We start from the raw sequence: 18,314 nt of genomic DNA, 5'->3' as shown, positions 1-18,314 counted from the left end.
CTAAAATCAGTACCCCTTTCTTGCTTTTCCCCCCATATCCCTTGATTCCTTTAGCTAAATCTAACTCTTGAAAACATCCAATGAATTGGCCTCCACTGCCTTCTGTGGCAAAGAATTCCACAGACTCTCAACTCTCTGCATGAAGATTTTTTTTCTCATCTCAGTTCTAAATGGCCTACTCCTTATTCTTAAACTGTGGCCTCTGGTTCTGGACTCCCCCAACATCAGGAACATTATTCCTGCATCTAGCCTGTCTTATCCTTTAAGAATTTAAAATATTTCTATAGGATCCCCTCTCATCCTTCTAAATTCCAGTGAATACAAGCCCAATTGACCCATTCTTTCATCATATGTCAGTCCCGCCATCCGAGAATTAACCAGTTGAACATACGCTGCACTCCCTCAATAGCATTAATGTCCTTCCTCAAATTAGGAGACCAAAATTGCACACAATATTCCAGGTGAGGTCTCTCCAGGACCTTTTACAACTGCAGTAGGGCCTCCTTGCTCCTAAACCCAAATCCTCCTGCAATGAAGGCCTCCATGCCATTAGCTTTCTTCACTGCCTGCAGTTCCTGCATGATTACTTTCAGTGACTGATGTACAAGCACCCAGTTCTCGTTGCCATCCCCTTTTCCTAATCTGACACCATTCCGATAATAATCTGCCTTCCTGTTCTTGCTACCAAAGTGGATAATCTCACATTTATCCACATTATACTGCATCTGCCATGAATCTGCCCACTCACCCAACGTACCTTAGTCACCCTGCAGCCTCATATCATCCTCACAGCTCACACTGCCACCGAGCTTTGTGTCATCTGCAAACTTAGAGATGTCACATTTAATTCCCTCATCTAAATCATTAATATATATTATAAATAACTGGTGGCCCAGCACCAAGCCTTGTGGCACCCCACTAGTCACTGCCTGCCATTCTGAAAGGGACCCGTTAATTCCTACTCTTTGCTTCTTCTCTGTCAACTTGTTCTCTATCCATGTCAATACCGTACCTTCAATACCATGTGCCCCTAATTTGCACACTGATCTCTTGTGTGGGACCTTGTCAAAGGCTTTTTGGAAGTCCAGATACACCACATCCACTGGCTCTCCCTTATCCATTCTACTAGTTACATCCTCAAAAATTTAGTCATGCATGACTTCCCCTTCATAAATCCATGCTGACTTTGACAGATCATGTCACTGCTTTCTAAATGTGTTGCTATAACATCTTTGATAATCGACTCAAGCATCTTCCCCACTACCGATGTAAGGCTAACTGGTCTATAATTCCCCGTTTTCTTTCTCCCTCGCTTTCTTAAAAAGTAGAGTTACATTGGATCAGTTCCTGTGGACTGGAGAGTTGCCAGAGTCGAGAGAACATTTGAAAATGATTAACGATTTCTAGGGCCACCTCCTTGAGTACTCTGGAATGCAGACCATCTGGCCCTGGGAATTTATCTGCCTTCAGTCCCAACAGTTTACCTCACACCATTTCCTGACTAATGTGGTTTACCTTCAGTTCCTCCCTCCCACTAGATCCTCGGTCTCCTAGTATTTCTAGGAGATTGTTTGTGTCTTCCTTCGTGAAGACAGAACCAAAGTACTCATCTAACTGATCTGCCATTTCTTGTTTCCCATTATAAATTCACCTGTCCCTGATTGTAATGGACCTACATTTGCCTTCACTAATACTTTCCTTTTTACATATCTAAAGAAGCTTATAGTTAGTTTTTATATTCCTCGCAAGCTTTCTTTCATGCTCTCCCCCCCCCCCTCTTAATTAACCCCTTTGTCCTCCTCTGTTGAGTTTTTAATTTCTCCCATTCCTCTGGTTTGCTGCTTCCTCTGGCCAATTTATATGCCTCTTCCTTAGATTGAGCTATTCTTGATTTCCATCGATAGTTCACGATTGAGCCGTCTTCCCCATTTTATTTTTTGCCAGACAGGGATGAACTATTTTTGGAGTTCATCCATGCGGTCTTTAATTCTGTGCCATTGCATCTCCATCGTCAACCTTTTAAGTATAATTTGCCAGCCTATCCTAGCTAAATTCCCGTGTCATACCTTCAAAGTCTCTTTTCTTTAAGTTCAGGACCCTAGTCTCGGAATTAACCGTGTCATTCTCCATCCTAATGCAGAATTCCACCATATTCTGGTCACTGTTGCCCAAGGGGCTTTGCACCATGATCGCTAACTAATCCTTCCTCATTACACAATACCCAGTCTCGGATGGCCTTTCCTCTAGTCGGTTCTTCTACATATTGGTTTAAAAAACCATCCCACATACATTCCAGGAATTCCCCTCCTCAGCGCTGCTACTGATTTGGTTGGCCCAATCTATATGTAGATTAAAGTCACCCATGATAACTGCTGTACCTTTGCTACACGCATCCCTAATTTCCCGCTTGATGCTATCCCCAACCTCCCTATTGCCGTTTGGTGGTCTGTATACAACTCCAACAAGCGTTTTCTGCCCTTCGCTATTTCGCAGTTGTACCCATACAGATTCTGTAGCATCCAAGCTAATGTCTCTCCTTACTATTGTATTAATCTCCTCTTTAACCACCAATGCTATCCCACCTCCTCTTCCTCTGTCTATCGTTCCTGAATATTGAATCCTCCTGCATGTTTAGCTCCCAGCATCGGTCACCATGGAGCCACCTCTCCGTAAATCCAACTATATCATATTCCTTAGCGGCGGCTTCCTTCCCCCGGTCTCTCTCCTTCTCTCTCTCTCTCCTTCTCTCTCCACTCGCTGTTTTTACCTTTGCGAGTGACGTGTACAGGTTGTTCAGATCCACTTGAATGAATGAATGAATGAATGAATGAATGAATGAGTTTATTGGCCAAGTATGCATATACAAGGAATGTGCCTTGGTGCTCCGCTCACAAATGACAACACAAACATATAGTTAACAATTAAGAATAAAGCATAACCACATCAAAACAATAAGGATACAACATTACGGTCTAAACGTGTGGGTGAAAATAAACCAGGGCAAAAAAGCCTTGCAGCAGGTTGCCGAGGAAAGGCAGAGCCCGGGGCCCGGGAGGGTAGTTGCCACACTTCTTCCACCTCTTCATCAAGTCAAAGGCCAGGGCAAAGACGGTGCAGAACACGGCCAGCACCGGGAACCCGCCAAACACCCTGATCACCACCTCGGGGAGAGCCCACAACTCCATGTTCCCCGGAGACAACGAGCGGCAAACTAACTGGAAACTAACTGGAGACTAACGGGTCTCGACCCGAAACGTCACCCATTCCTTCTCTCCCGAGATGCTGCCTGACCTGCTGAGTTACTCCAGCATTTTGTGAATAGATCGATTTGTACCAGCATCTGCAGTTATTTTCTTATATTACTTTACATGTATCTTTGTCCCCTCGGGAGTCTTCGTCTGTACCCTACTATATCCGAGTTCGTTACATGAAAGTGTGTTGCTGAACCTGTTGCCGATGAATTTGCATTCTCCGAATCAGGACGTATTCCAGTTGAAATTTCCATTCAACGTTTTTGAAAGCTTGTACCTGCAAAATGACGACCCTTCTAATTACCGGAGCGCTAAACAAGCTGTAAAATGTTTGGTCACTCGTTTGCATTAGGAGAGCAGTGCACTTGGGTCAGATCATTATGGTCACTGTTGGTGTTGGTTCAGTGGCCGGTGGGGGCCACAATGTTTATTTCAAATTAAATGTGGACTTTGCACATCCTCCAGGCAGTGTAGACAAGGCCAGGAACACATTCTTCACCTCTGTTTGAAATGAGATTAATTCTGGCTGGAGGTGCCATCTGACCACATCATCAATTGCACGACGGTTGCACATTCTTTATTTTATGTTTTTATTTTAAAAATACAAGATTACAACCAGCCATTGTGCCATTAGGCTAACACACACCTGAATAACACGACGTGCAAATTAACATGACGTTGAGAATAATTGGCAAATTTAACAATTTAATTCTAGACACTTTGATAGGTTTGGTATCAGGGTGTGTTTGAGGTCAGGGTGACAGGGGAGGTGGAAGAAGGTTCTCTATTTAGGTGGGGAAGTGGGTGACATCAAGAGTGCACTGGAACCTAAAGTGGGCACTGTACACAGTGTCCCTAATGGCGATATCTCAGTTGGTGGTGCAGCACCAATCTGAGATGTCCCCACTATTCCTCCCTTTAAACCCGTCACTTGGAAACAGCCCCCCTGCACCTGGAGTGAGTGAGTATGATAAGATGGAACTATTCTGTACTGTGACGCTGCCAGATTCGTAAGTTTATATATCAAAGGAGTAAAAGTAGGCCATTTGGCCCATCGAGTCTATTCTGCCATTCAATCATGGTTGAGCAATTTCTCACTCAACCACATTCTCCAACCTTCTCCCCACAACCCTTGACACCCATACTAATCAAATATCTGTTAATTACCACCTTAAAAATACCCAATAACCTGGCTTCAACAGCCGTCTGTGGCAATGAATTCCACAGATTCGCCAACCTCTGACTAGTTTTCCCTCTATTACATCTCATCTGGTTTTAGCACAGAGACGATAGGGGGGTGGACAGAGGGTAATTCCGTATTTAGCTTCCCTGAAGTTCGGCCGTGGTTCGTTTTCCGGGAGAAAGAAGGTGAAGTGTTGGAGCAAGGATGTGAAGAAGATGAAGAGCTCCGTCTTTGCCAGCTGCTCCCCCAAACACACACGGTGACCTGTGGGGTGAGGGCAAGAGTGGTTAGTGACCCGGGAGAGGCACTGGCAGAGTCACACTGACTGAACGGAAATGAGTACCACCACAGTCTAGAGTCCCAATGTCATCCTGCCTTAACCTACCCTGCCTAATCTCTCACAGAAGCACTGCACTCCCAACCTTTATCAATGTTAAGCAAATGCTCATTCTGCTCACTTTAAGTCAACATAAAATGTGCTCTTTCAGCACTGGGCTGACAATAAAGTATTTTAGTATTTCACTAAAATTTAGATGTTAACTAGACCAAGTGGACCCGTTGGGCCCAAACCACTCCTGTATTGGTGCAGCACCCTCTCCCCCCCCTCTCCCTACCCCCTTTCATCCTATCCCCCCTCGACCTTATCCCCCTCCCCATCTCTCCCCCCCTCCCCACCTCTCCTCCCTAGGAATGCCTCTCCTCCCCACTTCCTCTTCCCCCACTCCCCCTCCCCTCTCCACTCCTCCTTCCCTCCACCACCCTCCTACTCCTCTCCTCCCCCTCCCCTCCCTCCCCCCCTCCGCCCCCAGGAACAACCCATGGTTATCGTACCAACCCACCTCCCGGCCCGGGCGGCTGCCATTGGTGGAGCGGGTGTGGGGGGAGGGGAGGAGAGTCCTGTCCTGTCCCGTCCCGGTGCGGGGATATTCAGTGTTAGACGGCAGTGGCTCTCCCACTGTTGCTCAGCTGCTGGACTTGGCGGCATGGGGAAGGCGCTGAACCGGCCGGGGAGAAAAGAGGGGCCGGGGGAGCCGTGGGCATGCCCAGCGCGAGGCCCAGGTGGCCAAGCCCTGGTCAACGGGCCCCAACTGTGCAGACGTGGACGTGTTTCTTCTTCGCATGCGTGGATGCGGTGGCCATCTTAGGCAAGTACCAGATCAACGTAGCCCCGACTGCGCATGCGCGGTTTTTTAAACCTTAAAATGTGAATAACTTAAAAAATCTAACATGATTTCAATTAAATTTCTTCCATAGGACCACGGGTCAAAGGGAGCCTAGAATTGTCGGACTATCTTGTGCCCTTTTGGTTGTAGTTCAGGAACAAGTGAACAAATGAGAGTTTTAGTTTATAGATGAACTGAACTTTATAAATCCAGGAGGAAGCCCCCCCACTCCCTTCACACAGTGCAGAAGATGGAGCTGGATATCCATGATCACAGTTATCTCTTTTAATACATTCAATAATCTATAAATCCTACATTACCTGCAGAGAATGGGATGAAAGCTTCCGGCTTCACAAACATCCTCTCCGAATTCAGGAAGTGTCCCGGATTAAATTCACATGGAGTCAACCAAACATCTTCATCATACAAGGCTGAGGTAATGTTTGGAAAAATTGTTGTCCCCTAAAAGTAATTTAAGGAGAGACAAATTAGTCAGCAACAGGACCTGAGAACAATGGGGAGTTGTTGGTCTGTGCCTCTACTGCACAGAGGGAGTCGAACATTCAAGATCAGCTCGAGATCGTACCTTGGGAATGGTGTAACCCATGACCTCGGTGTCTCTGTATGTTTCATGAGGCAGGGAAATTGGAACAATATTTCCTAAGCGTTGGGTTTCGTGGATAACTGCGTTAGTGAATGGCATTTCCTCACGGTCTTCCAACTTTGGCTTCCTCCCATTCCCAATGACTCTGTCAATCTCCTCATGGACCTGGGCTGCAGGAACAAAGCAAAAACTCATTTTGAGTTTCAGTTCACCAAAGATACTGGTGTTTTCATTGTCATTCCCTCAAAATGTTCCCAAAAGCATTCCTGTTAAAATAAATTCTGGTATTATAGTGACTATCTTAACCTATGACCTACAGCAGCCAATTTATGCAGAATAAGATCATACAAATGTCATTGGGATGCAAATTTTAATAATGGGTTTTCATGGACTTAAGGTTACAAGACCTGGTGTTGATAATTGAATCATTGCAATCAGTGATTTCGGCACAAAATGAACTGCAATACTAGAGGGCAGCACAGTAGCGCAATGGAAGAGCTGCTGCCTCACACCGCCAGCGATCCAGGTTTGATCCTGACTGTGGGTGCTGTCTCTCTGGAGTTTGTATCTTCTACCTGTGACCGTGTGCGTTTTCTCTGGGTGCTTCGGTTTCCTCCCACATTTCAAAGATGTGCAGCTTTGATTGGCTTCTGTAAAATTGTCCCAAGTGTATAGGATGCGAAAGTGGGATGACATGCAACTTGTGTGAACAGGTGATCAATGGTCAGTGGAGACTCGGTGGACTGAAGGGCCTGTTATCTCTAGGTTACTTGCAGATACCTTTCCTAATACCCTTCTTCTTCCTCTTTAAAAACCTTTGCACTTCTCCTCCATATCTTGCATCAACACAAGAGCATCCCTGATAATGTGGCAGAGACATTGTTACACTTACACTGTACATCAGGATGGAGCACCATAAAGAGCAAGGCCCAGTTTAGGGTGGTGGAGGTGGTCTCTGTACCTGCAGCAAAAAGGCTCCATAATGTCCCTACCAGGTTGGACTCCAGAAAACTTGTGTTGGGGATGTGTTTCGTCTATGATGCAAATAAGAGAACCAGAGTTAAGGTGCAGAATCAAAGGTAGATCATCGGAAGGGTGCTAAAGTCAGTCATCTTGCGTTAAAAGTGCCTTGAAATGGTATAATGCACTCGTAAGATGACAATTGAATATGAACATCCAATTCTGGCCAGAACACTAGGGGAAGATGTGAAAGTCCTGGGAAAAAAATCCTATGGGGCTTCAGCCACAAGATTAGACAACTCAGATCTTGAGGCAATTTGAGAGGAGACTTGAAGAAGGTCCTTGGGATCAGGATTAGTTAACACTGGGTACTGGGAGGGAAGGGAATCAGGCCACAGCAGAGAGAAATGGATGCATTATGGACCAAATGCATGGAAATTGGACCAGAAGAGATTGTACAATTGGCAACGTGGACTGTTTCTCTGCTATAAACTCCACGATGAATCTCTGAAAGTGAACATGCAAATAGACAAAGTAATTCAGAAGGTAAAGACATAGAAAGAGTATTTGAGTACAACGAGAGATGTTTTGCTTCATTATATAGGGCGCAGGTGAGACTGCACCTGGGATATTGTTTCTGGCCTCACAATCTAAGGAGGTACAGGTAAACACTACCTAGTGTAGGGCACTGCAATTACCGTCCCTTCCCCACCAATGAGGCAGCAACATGGGAAAGGATGGGAAACACAACCAAATAAATCACTGTGCCTAGAATACCCCAGTAATCATCACCTACCTTCTCCTGTTGTGTAAAGAAAGCATCAATGAAGTCCCTGGGATCATCTGGATCCCATGATTCTTTGTGCCTTGTGACTATTGTTTGTAAAAATTGAGTGATTTTATTTTGATTTTCAAATATTTTCTGCTGTGGGCCCGGGAGGTGTCGAATAAAGGGCAAGGCATTCGTCATCTGATACAAAGACAGGATTTGAAATTAAATACATTTTTCTCAATACTCTGAGATTTCCTAAAATAATGAACAAAAAGTTAGTTTTCACTGTCATGCAGTGAGGGAGGATGTAACGGAAGGTGTGGGTTTATTATAGTCAGTTCTGCCGCATGGGACAGGCCATGCCCTGTGGTGCCTTCTCTGCCCAGCCGTCACTGGTGGCTGTGGGGTGTCCCGGTGAGTCGCTGACTTTCTTTAACCAAAAATAATTTAATCAATTATTTACAATAATATTTACAGTATGAAATAAATCAAAACAAAACCCATGCCAAATCTTTGGAATAAACTACTATACAACCATATCGCCATCCTTATTGAGGATACATTCCACCCCTCGCGGTGCCCAGTGGGTCCGGGAAATCCCCCAGCGTGCCCGTGGACGGCGTGTAGTCCCTTTCTAAAACCACCGGGGTGCGGACGTACACCCGGACAAGGGGCAGGCAGCCGGCTCGGGCAGAGCCCTCTTCCGCCTGGCGCCGTGACTGCCTTGGACTGTCTCGTCCAGGTGGTAACAACGGATCAAATCGGTTTCTATACCCTGGTGGGAACGTTGAACAAGGAAAGTTGGGAGCAGTGTCCAGTATCAAGAGGTTTCACCAAAACTGTTCAAGACACCCGGGAGAATCGAGTGGCCGGTGGGTTGTATGTGCAGCGATGTCTCAATGTGGGAAGCCTCCCTTACATTCTCTATGTCCATGTGTGGACGGGTTGTCCGGCAGCAGGGCCGGTCCAGTCATGATCCATGGTAGAGCCTATGTTGGCAGCTGCCATTGCCAGTGACGGAACCTCTGGCTCCAGCAGAGGTGCTACCGAACTAAGGTAATCGAGTCACCAAATATTGAGATAGTTGGTTCGCCTTTAAAATCAAACACATCTTGAGACCCTGCATCAGGACTCGGTCAAAGAGCCCTCCTTCGCTCTCTATAGCTCAGACATCCAGTTGTCCCAATCCAATTACTAAGATGAATGTCTAATTGATCTGTTGTATTTCAGATCCCAATATCATTATATCATTGCTTGTCACAGGGTTGTCAGAATGACTACAATGCATTTCTGACCATTCTAACAGATCACTGGATGGCAATCAGTCTTTAAGGTCTTATTTTCTAATATCTGATCCATTATCATCACTTGAAAATATTTCGGGAGAAGTTCCTCCTCGCAAATTTTGGAAAAAAACTGTAGATACTGGGTCTCTGGAGAATATGCATTGGTGACATTTCAGGTTGGAACCCAAAGGAAATTGATCACTTTATGGCCAAGTTTGCAGACGATACACATATAGGTGGAGAGGCAGGTGGTGTCCTGCAGAAGGACTTGGACATGTTGAGATGGTTGGCAAAGAAGTGGTGTAACAAAGTTTACGGTCATACACTTTGGTCGAATGTTTAAAGGTTTAGACTAATTTCTTAATAAAGAAAGGATTCAGAAATCGGAAGTGCAAAGGAACTTGGGCGTGCCGGTGCAGGATTCCCAAAAGGTTAATTTGTAGGTTGAGTTAGTGGTAAGGACGGCAAATGCAATTTTAGCATTCATTTTGAGAGGACTAGAATATAAAAGCAAGGATGGAAAGTCGAGTCAGGCACTGGTCAGACCTCATTTGGAATATTGTGTGCAGTTTTGGGCCCCATATCTGAAGAAGGACCTGCTGGCTTCCATACATTTCGACTTCCTTTCAAACATATTCCAAACTTCTGGACTCAGTATCAATCTTAACAACTTCACATAACTTGCATCCTCTGTTTATATCAGAACCGTCCAGTTCTGCCGCAAGTTACCCATCTATAATATTTACTCAATTATTTTCTCTCTACTACCACCAGCTGGAATACATTTGAGACTGATCTATCGGCAGAGCACTACATTGCCCACAAGTGGTACATTGTCAAATGAACAACTTGCCTTACCTGGCCCCAAAATCCACCTTCCAATACAAAGCTTTCTTCAAGTATGTGCAAAAATCCAAGGAACCATTCGTCATGATACTCAAAACGATCCCCGAAGATAATCGAACAGATAATATTTGAGTTTGCATAAGTTAACGGGATGTGAGGATCAAAAGGGCTACCTGAATGGATGTGTGGAGCAAAAGGGTGGTAATAAATTAAAAAAAAATCCAAAGTTAAGATCATACAAACAATAGAAATTGTGAAGAAATAGACTGCAGCGAAGTGAGAAATTAACCGCAGGAAAGAAAGTTAATGGGATGTTGAGAGGATTTCATTGCGAGAGGATTTGAGTTTAAGAGCAAGCAGGTCTCACTGCAGTTGGACAGGGCTCTGGTGAGACCACACCTGGTGTATTGTGTGCAGTTTTGGACTCCTAATTTGAGGAAGGACTTTCTTACTATTGAGTGAGTGCAGCGTAGGTTCACCAGGTTAATTCCGGGGATGGCGGGACTGACATATGATGAAAGTATGGGTCGACTGGGCTTGTATTCACTGGAATTTAGAAGGATGAGAGGGGATCGCGTAGAAACATACAATTCTTAAGGGATTGGACAGGCAAGATGCAGGAAAAATGACCCCGTGTTGGGGGAGTCCAGAACCAGAAGTCACAGTTTAAGAATAAAGGGTAGGCCATTTTGGACTGAGATGAGGAAAATCTTTTTCACCCAGAGTTGTGAATCTGTGGAATTCTCTGCCACAATATGCCAATTCACTGGATGTTTTCAAGAGAGCGTTAGATTTAGCTCTGAGGGCTAACAGAATCAAGGGATATGGGGTAAAAGCAGGAACGGGGTACTGATTTTGGATGATCAGCCATGATCATATTGATGATGATAGCTCAAAGGGCCAAATGGTTTACTCCTGCACCTATTTCCTATGTTTCTAAGTAGTGCAACAATAAAAATAAGGCAATGGCTTCCACAGGATTAACTCACCTTGTTCACCTTCAAATGCCTGATTTAAAAATCCAGCCTCTTCCACAATTCGCAATTCAAGAGACTTCTTTCCGAGACCAAAAATTTTCAGCGTCAAAAGTGCAAATTTTCTCTGCGCTTTCCACCAGGGACCATACTTTGCAAAAACAATACCTGGATGGAGGTAGCAGGAATATAGTTACATTCATAGACAGACACACAATGCTGGAGCATCTCAGTGGGTCAGGCAGCATCCCTACAGAACATGAGAATGTTGTTTCATTCATGTTGGTTTCAGCCCGTCCGTAGATTCGAGACTGTGGAAATTGGAGGAATAATGCCGGCTCCCTTTGTGGTGGGGGTTTAGTCACAGTATTCCTACAATCGTCTTTCTCATTGCATATAATTGTGTTAATATTCTGCTCCATGAGACAGGATTAAGCAATCTATAGGATTTTCAGTGACAAAAAGATTTGAAAAAATGTGGATAGGAATGTGGCACTGATCAACCTGTTGGGTCCCAAAGGGTGTGCATTGGCAATTCCACCTCAAAATCCCCCCTGGACCTGAGATGTAGCCTAGGCTGCTCTGTAAGGTAGGGGAGATAATTGCTGGCCCCCTGACAAAGATTTTTAAATCTTTACAGTCCATACAAGAGGTGCCATATGACTGGGTGACAGCAAATGTGGTTTCTTTATTCCAAAGTATTAAGCCAAGCAATTACAGCCAGTGAGTCTCACAGCAGTGGTAGAGAAATTATTGGGGAAAAACTACGAGGGACAGGATTAGTTTAGTTTAGTTTAGTTTATTGTCACGTCTACCAAGATACAGTGAAAATCTTTTGTTGCGTGCTAACCAGTCAGCGGAAAGACAATACATCGGCAACAGAATAATGTTGTAAACTGTTATTGGGAACTCTGGCTATAAGATGTCCCAGGACTTAGTTGACCTGGGAGATGGAATCAGGACGACAATAGGGAAATTTAGGCCGGATCTCCATTGGCTGCGCCTCATCCATTCACCGGAATTTAGAAGAATGAGAGGGGATCTTATAGAAACATATAAAATTCTTAAGTGGTTGGACATGCTAAATGCAGGAAAAATGTTCCCAATGGTGGAGGAGTTCAGAACCGGGGGGCACAGTTTAAAAATAAGGGGTAGGCCATTTATGACTGAGATGAGGAAAAACCTTTTTTACCCAGAGAGTTGTGAATCGGTGGAATTGCCTGACACAGAAAGCAATGGATGTTTTCAACAGTGAGTTAGATTTAGCTCTTAGGGCTAACGGAATCAAGGGATATGGGGAAAAAAGCGGGAAGGTGTTACTGATTTTGAATGATATGATTTTGAGTGATCATAATGACGGTGCTGGCTCTAAAAGCCTAAAGGCCTATTCCTGCACCTATTTTACATGTTTCTATCCAGTGGACCTGCATTCCAAGTATCAGGCTTATCCAGGATTCCCCATCAGCATTCCCCATCCACCACCAATTAAGTAATGTTTCCCCTTCCCATGGAGGCTGCACCTGTCCTCTCAAGGTGCTCTGGCAGACGTTTCCCGGGACACTCAGACGGTTGAATCTGACAATTCCTGGTCCCTCTGAGCCTGGTGCCCAGCACTGTGTCTGGAGCCCACTTCACACTCACCTTCTCCAAACCGCTTAAAGATCTTTTCATATACTGGGAGTTCTGGCCGGTCCGCAAAATCTTCAGATTTCTTCACCAGCGCCTCTTTCAGGGCCTTGTAGCCGCTCAACACCACCACGTTTGTCCACCCAAAGTCTAAGCTCATCACATCGCCGTACTGCTTCCGCAGCTTAAAGTGGAGGAGACCGGAGAAAGCACGAGGCTGTCATTGTAACTCGCTCACGGAGGCCAAATGCAACATTGAACAAATACAGAACAGTCGCAAAGTTCTCACTAGTGCACTAGTTTATTCTGTGCCCCATGCTGCCATTAGGGCTGGGATGCCGTGAGCAATGAGGTGAATTACTCGTGCTATTGCTTCCCCGGCTGTTATACTTACTTATCCAGTCGCGGATGGACAGATGCCGAGCCGCCCCACAAAAGCCTGGCTACACAGCTGAAACACGGGGAACATACAAGGGATAAACGCAAATGCAGGCCACAATGCGACCTCATTGCCGATAGGTACCCTTCTGTATTAATCATCGTTTCGACATCTGAGACAGAGTAACAAACATTTTGTACAGAATCCAACGTGGTGGAATAACTCAGTGGGGCGGGCAGCATCTGTGGAGGGAGTGGACAGGTGATGTTTCGGGTCGGGACCCTTCTTCAGACTGATTGTAGTGGGGTGGTGGTTGGGGGTGGTGGGGGGGGGGGGAGAAAGCTGGATAAGAGGTGAAAGGGTGTCAAAGCCAGGCAAGTGATAGGTGGATACAGGTGAAGGGGGTTGATTTGCTGATGAATAGTAAATGACAAAAGTTAGCAATGGAAAGGATCTATTCCACTTTCTCACCCACCCACACACCCAAATCCCTCCAGCTGCCTTTACTCCTCTTGACACCCTTGTTTCTTTCTCATATCTAACTTTGTAATTTACTCCACCCATCAGTAGAGGTTTATACCAGACCTAGAGATTAAAGCTCGGTGAGTAACGGGATGTTACCATCCATGCAGTAAGATGGTCCAGATTAAAGTGAAGAGCTTCAGAAAGTGTAAATACAATTTCGTTTAGTTTAGAGACACAGCATGGAAACGTGCCCTCTTATTCATGCCGACCGTTCACATTAATTCTATGTGATTCCACTTTCCCTCAACCACACCCGATACACTAAGGGCAATTTACAGAGTCCAATTATCCTGCAAAACTGCAAGTCATCGGAGTGTGGGAGGAAACTGGAACACCCGGAGGAAACCAACGTCGTGGTTGGGAATCTGCGCCACCGCAAACTTGTTATGTTTAACATGCAAGCGAATAATGCAACAACATGATTGTCACAGTTTCACAGCCCACCGTTCATTTATCAGGGGTTTTGCAATTGGATCATCATCTCCATGGCACTATCAAAGCTACTTTTGAGGAACTCTATCAGTGCCCGAATTTACTGATTTAAGTTTACTTTTGTTGGCGATATTACAGGGCAGAAACACTGACAAAGCACTGGTTAAACGGGGTTGCACACCATTTCACTGAACAGTTGTAATTTTCTTTAATTAATAGACAATAGACAATAGGTGCAGGAGGAGGCCATTCGGCCCTTCGAGCCAGCACCGCCATTCAATGTGATCATGGCTGATCATTCTCAATCAGTACCCCGTTCCTGCCTTCTCCCCATACCCCCTGACTCGGCTATCCTAAATAGCTCTATCTAGCTCTCTCTTGAATGCATTCAGAGAATTGGCCTCCACTGCCTTCTGAGGCAGAGAATTCCACAGATTCACAACTCTCTGACTGAAAAAGCTTTTCCTCATCTCCGTTCTAAATGACCTATCCCTTATTCTTAAACTGCGGCCCTTTGTTCTGGACCCCCCGCCCAGAATGTTCATGAAAGAAACCTCATGCAAATTTTATAATCACCACAATTATCTCCTTATGCCATTTAATCTCAGTACAATAACAAAGTAATGTTAACAGCCAAGGTTTGGAATTCTAAGTGAAGCCTTTGTAGTGCACAACAAATCCTGTTATCTTAAACCAAAAACACTAGACTAACAAGATGGACCACTCCGTTGAAATCGTCTATACTGAAGTGTAGTTCGTACACAAAGGGGCAAACTAACTGTGCGCGGAGGGAGGGAGGGAGGCGAGGGGACTTCACTGGGAGACGCCCACTGACCCCTTAGCTCTCACGCACAACCATTCGGGCCGCCATTTTAGTAAGCAAACCCCGCAGTTGGCTGTGCCTCTCGCAGTGTAATCAGTGTTGTGGGGATCAGTATGTGTGATGAAAACAATAAAATGCAGAATACATCTCATCTATCAACTCACATTTTGTTGTTATTTTTCTTTTAAATGTTTCCCCATTGCTTAATTTCTCTGAATTTATTATTTCTAACTGTTTCTGCCCATTTCCCTCCCATCCTTCCTCCCCAGCCCCCTCTGTTGTGCAGTTTCCATTGTATTGTTCGAACACACACTCTGCACAAATTTAACTTTATATATCTCTCTATATATATATGAGAGAGGGAACGGGTGACGTTTCGGGTCGAGTCCTTTCTTCAGTCTGAAGAAGGGTCTCGACCCGAAACGTCACCCATTCCCTCTCTCCAAGATGCTGCCTGACCTGCTGAGTTACTCCAGCATTTTGTCATACCTTCGATTTGTACCAGCATCTGCGGTTGTTTTCCTACACTGTATATACAGTTTAAGAATAAGGGGTGGGCTATTTAGGACTGAGATGAGGAAAAACCTTTCCACCCAGAGAGTTGTGAATCTGTGGAATTCTCTGCTTAAGAAGGCAGTGGACGCCAATTCACTGGATGTTTTCAAGAGAGTGTTCGATGTCGCTCTTACGGAATCAAGGGATATGGGGAAAAAGCAGGAACGGAATACTGATTTTTTATGATCAGCCATGATCATATTGAACGGCGGTGCTGGCTCGAAGGGCAGAATGACCTACTCCTGCACCTATCTTTCTATGAGGGGGGGGGGGCAGTTGGAGAGCAGGAGCGGCTCGGGTTGTGCTGTTGGACAACCATAATCCTAGCTCGGACACGGAACGCCGCGCCTCGCCTCTTGCTTTACCGCCCACTTGTCTTGTTGTTATTCTGTTTTCCACTAATGTTTTTTCCCCGCAGTTTTCTTTCATTTAGAATTTGTTCATGTATCTTGTGTATGGTTTTTTTATTTTATGTTTGTCTGAGTCTATGTGTCTGTGATGCTGCTACACACTAGACTTATCGTTGTACCTGTGATGCTGCTACACACTAGACTTATCGTTGTACCTGTGATGATGCTACGCACTACACTTATCGTTGTCCGTGCACCTCACCGCAATGACAAAAAAACCCGACCCGACTGGAAACAAACTGCGATACGCAGTCTCAATCTGAGTCGATTTAATGACCGGCCGCTGAACTTTCAGTCCTTTACCCTCAGCGATCGAAACACTCAACGTTTTTTTAATATTCACTACATTTCGAAACATTTAGAAGCTATTAAATTGTCCAAGGTTTAAAAAGAAAAACAGATGTTAGGAACCAAAACACTTAAACGTACATGAAAACACAGAAATATTAAAATTATTGAATTTTTTTTAAACTCCAGATTATTTACGTGCCACACACAATTGGCTCTGCTTTGAAATGTGAGGCTGTTCGTGGTGTTTAAAATGATTTCCCCGCTGCGGGTCACTATGTGGAGTTTAGCCACAGAGCAGAGGCTGGGAAGCGGTGTTAAACTGATACACGGGGGGAACTGCAGGTGCTGGAATCTCGAGTAAATAACAAAGTCCTGGAGTAACTCAGAGGTCAGACAACATCCGTGGAGGGGAGAGATGGGGACTTTCCTTCCAGTGTTGTTCAATGCCCAGCGCTGGATGTTGGGGCGGCGGTAGAATTGCTGCCTTGCAGCGCCAGAGACCCGGGTTGGATCCCGACGATGGGTGCCTTCTGTTCATAGTTTGTACATTCTCCCCGTGACCTGCATGGGATTTCTCTTCGGTTTCCTCCCACACTCCAAACACGTACAGGTTTGTATGCTTGGTATGTGTAAATTGTCCGTAGTGAGTGTAGGATAGTGTTAATGTGCAGGGATCGCTGCAGACCGAGTCGGTGTTTCCGCGCCGTCTCTGTAAACTGGAGTAAACCGGTGGCTGACCCCTCGGAGAACCCCAAACACACTGGTCTTAAATGACACAAATCTGCCAGCACCCCCCTCCACCCCCCCCCCCCCCCACCCCCTCCTTACAACCCGACGGACACCGAGGAATGCAGAGCAAGGAAAACGTGTCAAATACAAACAAGTTGGGTGGAAATGGGGGGTGAAGGAAGGAATAGACGGCTAGCGTAACTAAAGGAATAGAAATAGAGTGAGAATGTTTCCACCCAACGATCCCCGCACATTAACACTATCCTACACACACTAGGGACAATTTTTACATTTACCCAGTCAATTAACCTACATACCTGTACGTCTTTGGAGTGAAACTGGAGGTAAAAAAGAATGGGAATAAAGGAGACACGATTAATAGGATGGAAACGGGGGTATTCAGGCCACTGGGCAATGGCAGAGACAGACCAAGGGATAAAGGTGGATGGGCCCGGGTATGCGGCCGCTTCCTTCCCACGGTCTCTTTCTCTCTCTCTCTCCCTCTCTCTCTCCCTCTCTCTCCCTCTCTCTCCACTCGCTGTCTTTACCTTTGCGAATGAGAGGTGCGGGTTGTTCAGATCCACTTGCAGCAGGTTGCCGAGGAAAGGCAGAGCCCGGGGCCCGGGAGGGTAGTTGTCACACTTCTTCCACCTCTTCATCAAGTCAAAGACCAGGGCAAAGACGGTGCAGAACACGGCCAGCACCGGGAACCCGCCAAACACCCTGAGCACCACCTCGGGGAGAGCCCACAACTCCATGTTCCCCGGAGACAATGAGCGGCAAACTAACTGTGCGCGGAGGGAGGGAGGGAGGCGAGGGGACTTCACTGGGAGACGCCCACTGACCCCTTAGCTCTCACGCACAACCATTCGTGGCCCTTACTCTTAACAATTCCTCCTTCGACTCCTCCCACTTCCAAAGCGTAACCATGGGCAGTCATATTGGCCCCAGCTATGTCTGCCTCTTTGTAGGGAACTTGCACAATCCCTGTTCCAGACGTACACTGGCTCCATCCCCGAACTCTATCTCCGTTACTTTGACAACTGCATCGGTGCTATCTCTTGCACCCATGCAGAACTCATGAACTTCATCAACTTCAGGACTAATTTTCATCCTGCACTCAAATTCACTTGGACCATCTCCAAAGCCTTCCTTCTCTTTCTTGATCTCACCGTCTCCATCAGAGCAGATAGACTATTGATTGATATCAATTTCTTAACCTACTGACTCCAACTATCTAGACTGCACTTCTTCCCACCATGCCTCCAGCAAAGACGCTATCCCCTACTTGTTCATCCGTCTATGCCCCATCTGTGCTCAAAGTGAGGTGTTCCATACCAGGACATCTGAGATATCCTCATTTTCAGGGACCGGGTGTTTCCCTCTTCCATCATAGATGAGGCCCTCACATGGGTCACCTCGTTATTCTGCAGTTCTGTTCTTGCCCCCCTTCCCCCAATCGCAACAGGGACAGAGTCCCCCTAGTCCTCACCTTTCACCCCTTC

The 18,314-nt window shown here is 45.7% G+C and overlaps 1 protein-coding gene across 2 annotated transcripts; it reads right to left on the bottom strand.

Annotated features, from left to right (window-relative positions):
• Positions 1-2,859: 2,859 nt before the first annotated feature.
• Positions 2,860-17,603, bottom strand: LOC144606446 (cytochrome P450 2D26-like). Of its 2 annotated transcripts, XM_078422536.1 has the most exons (9): positions 17,358-17,603; positions 12,681-12,849; positions 11,055-11,207; positions 10,078-10,238; positions 7,958-8,131; positions 7,094-7,235; positions 6,184-6,371; positions 5,918-6,059; positions 2,862-4,698 (listed from the first exon to the last, which is right to left on the bottom strand). In XM_078422536.1, exons 1-9 carry the CDS (start codon positions 17,565-17,567, stop codon positions 4,517-4,519), a joined length of 1,521 nt encoding a protein of 506 aa, XP_078278662.1. In that variant the 5' UTR covers positions 17,568-17,603; the 3' UTR covers positions 2,862-4,516. The 2 variants fall into 2 exon arrangements, with proteins under 2 accessions (XP_078278663.1, XP_078278662.1); XM_078422537.1 differs by lacking the exon at positions 7,958-8,131 and having other exon boundaries at positions 2,860-4,698.
• Between the last annotated feature and the right edge of the window lie 711 nt (positions 17,604-18,314).

This window comes from Rhinoraja longicauda, chromosome 26, assembly GCF_053455715.1.
Source record: "Rhinoraja longicauda isolate Sanriku21f chromosome 26, sRhiLon1.1, whole genome shotgun sequence".
In the NCBI taxonomy this organism is placed as follows: domain Eukaryota; kingdom Metazoa; phylum Chordata; class Chondrichthyes; order Rajiformes; family Arhynchobatidae; genus Rhinoraja; species Rhinoraja longicauda.
This window is presented reverse-complemented; position numbering and strand designations above follow the sequence as displayed.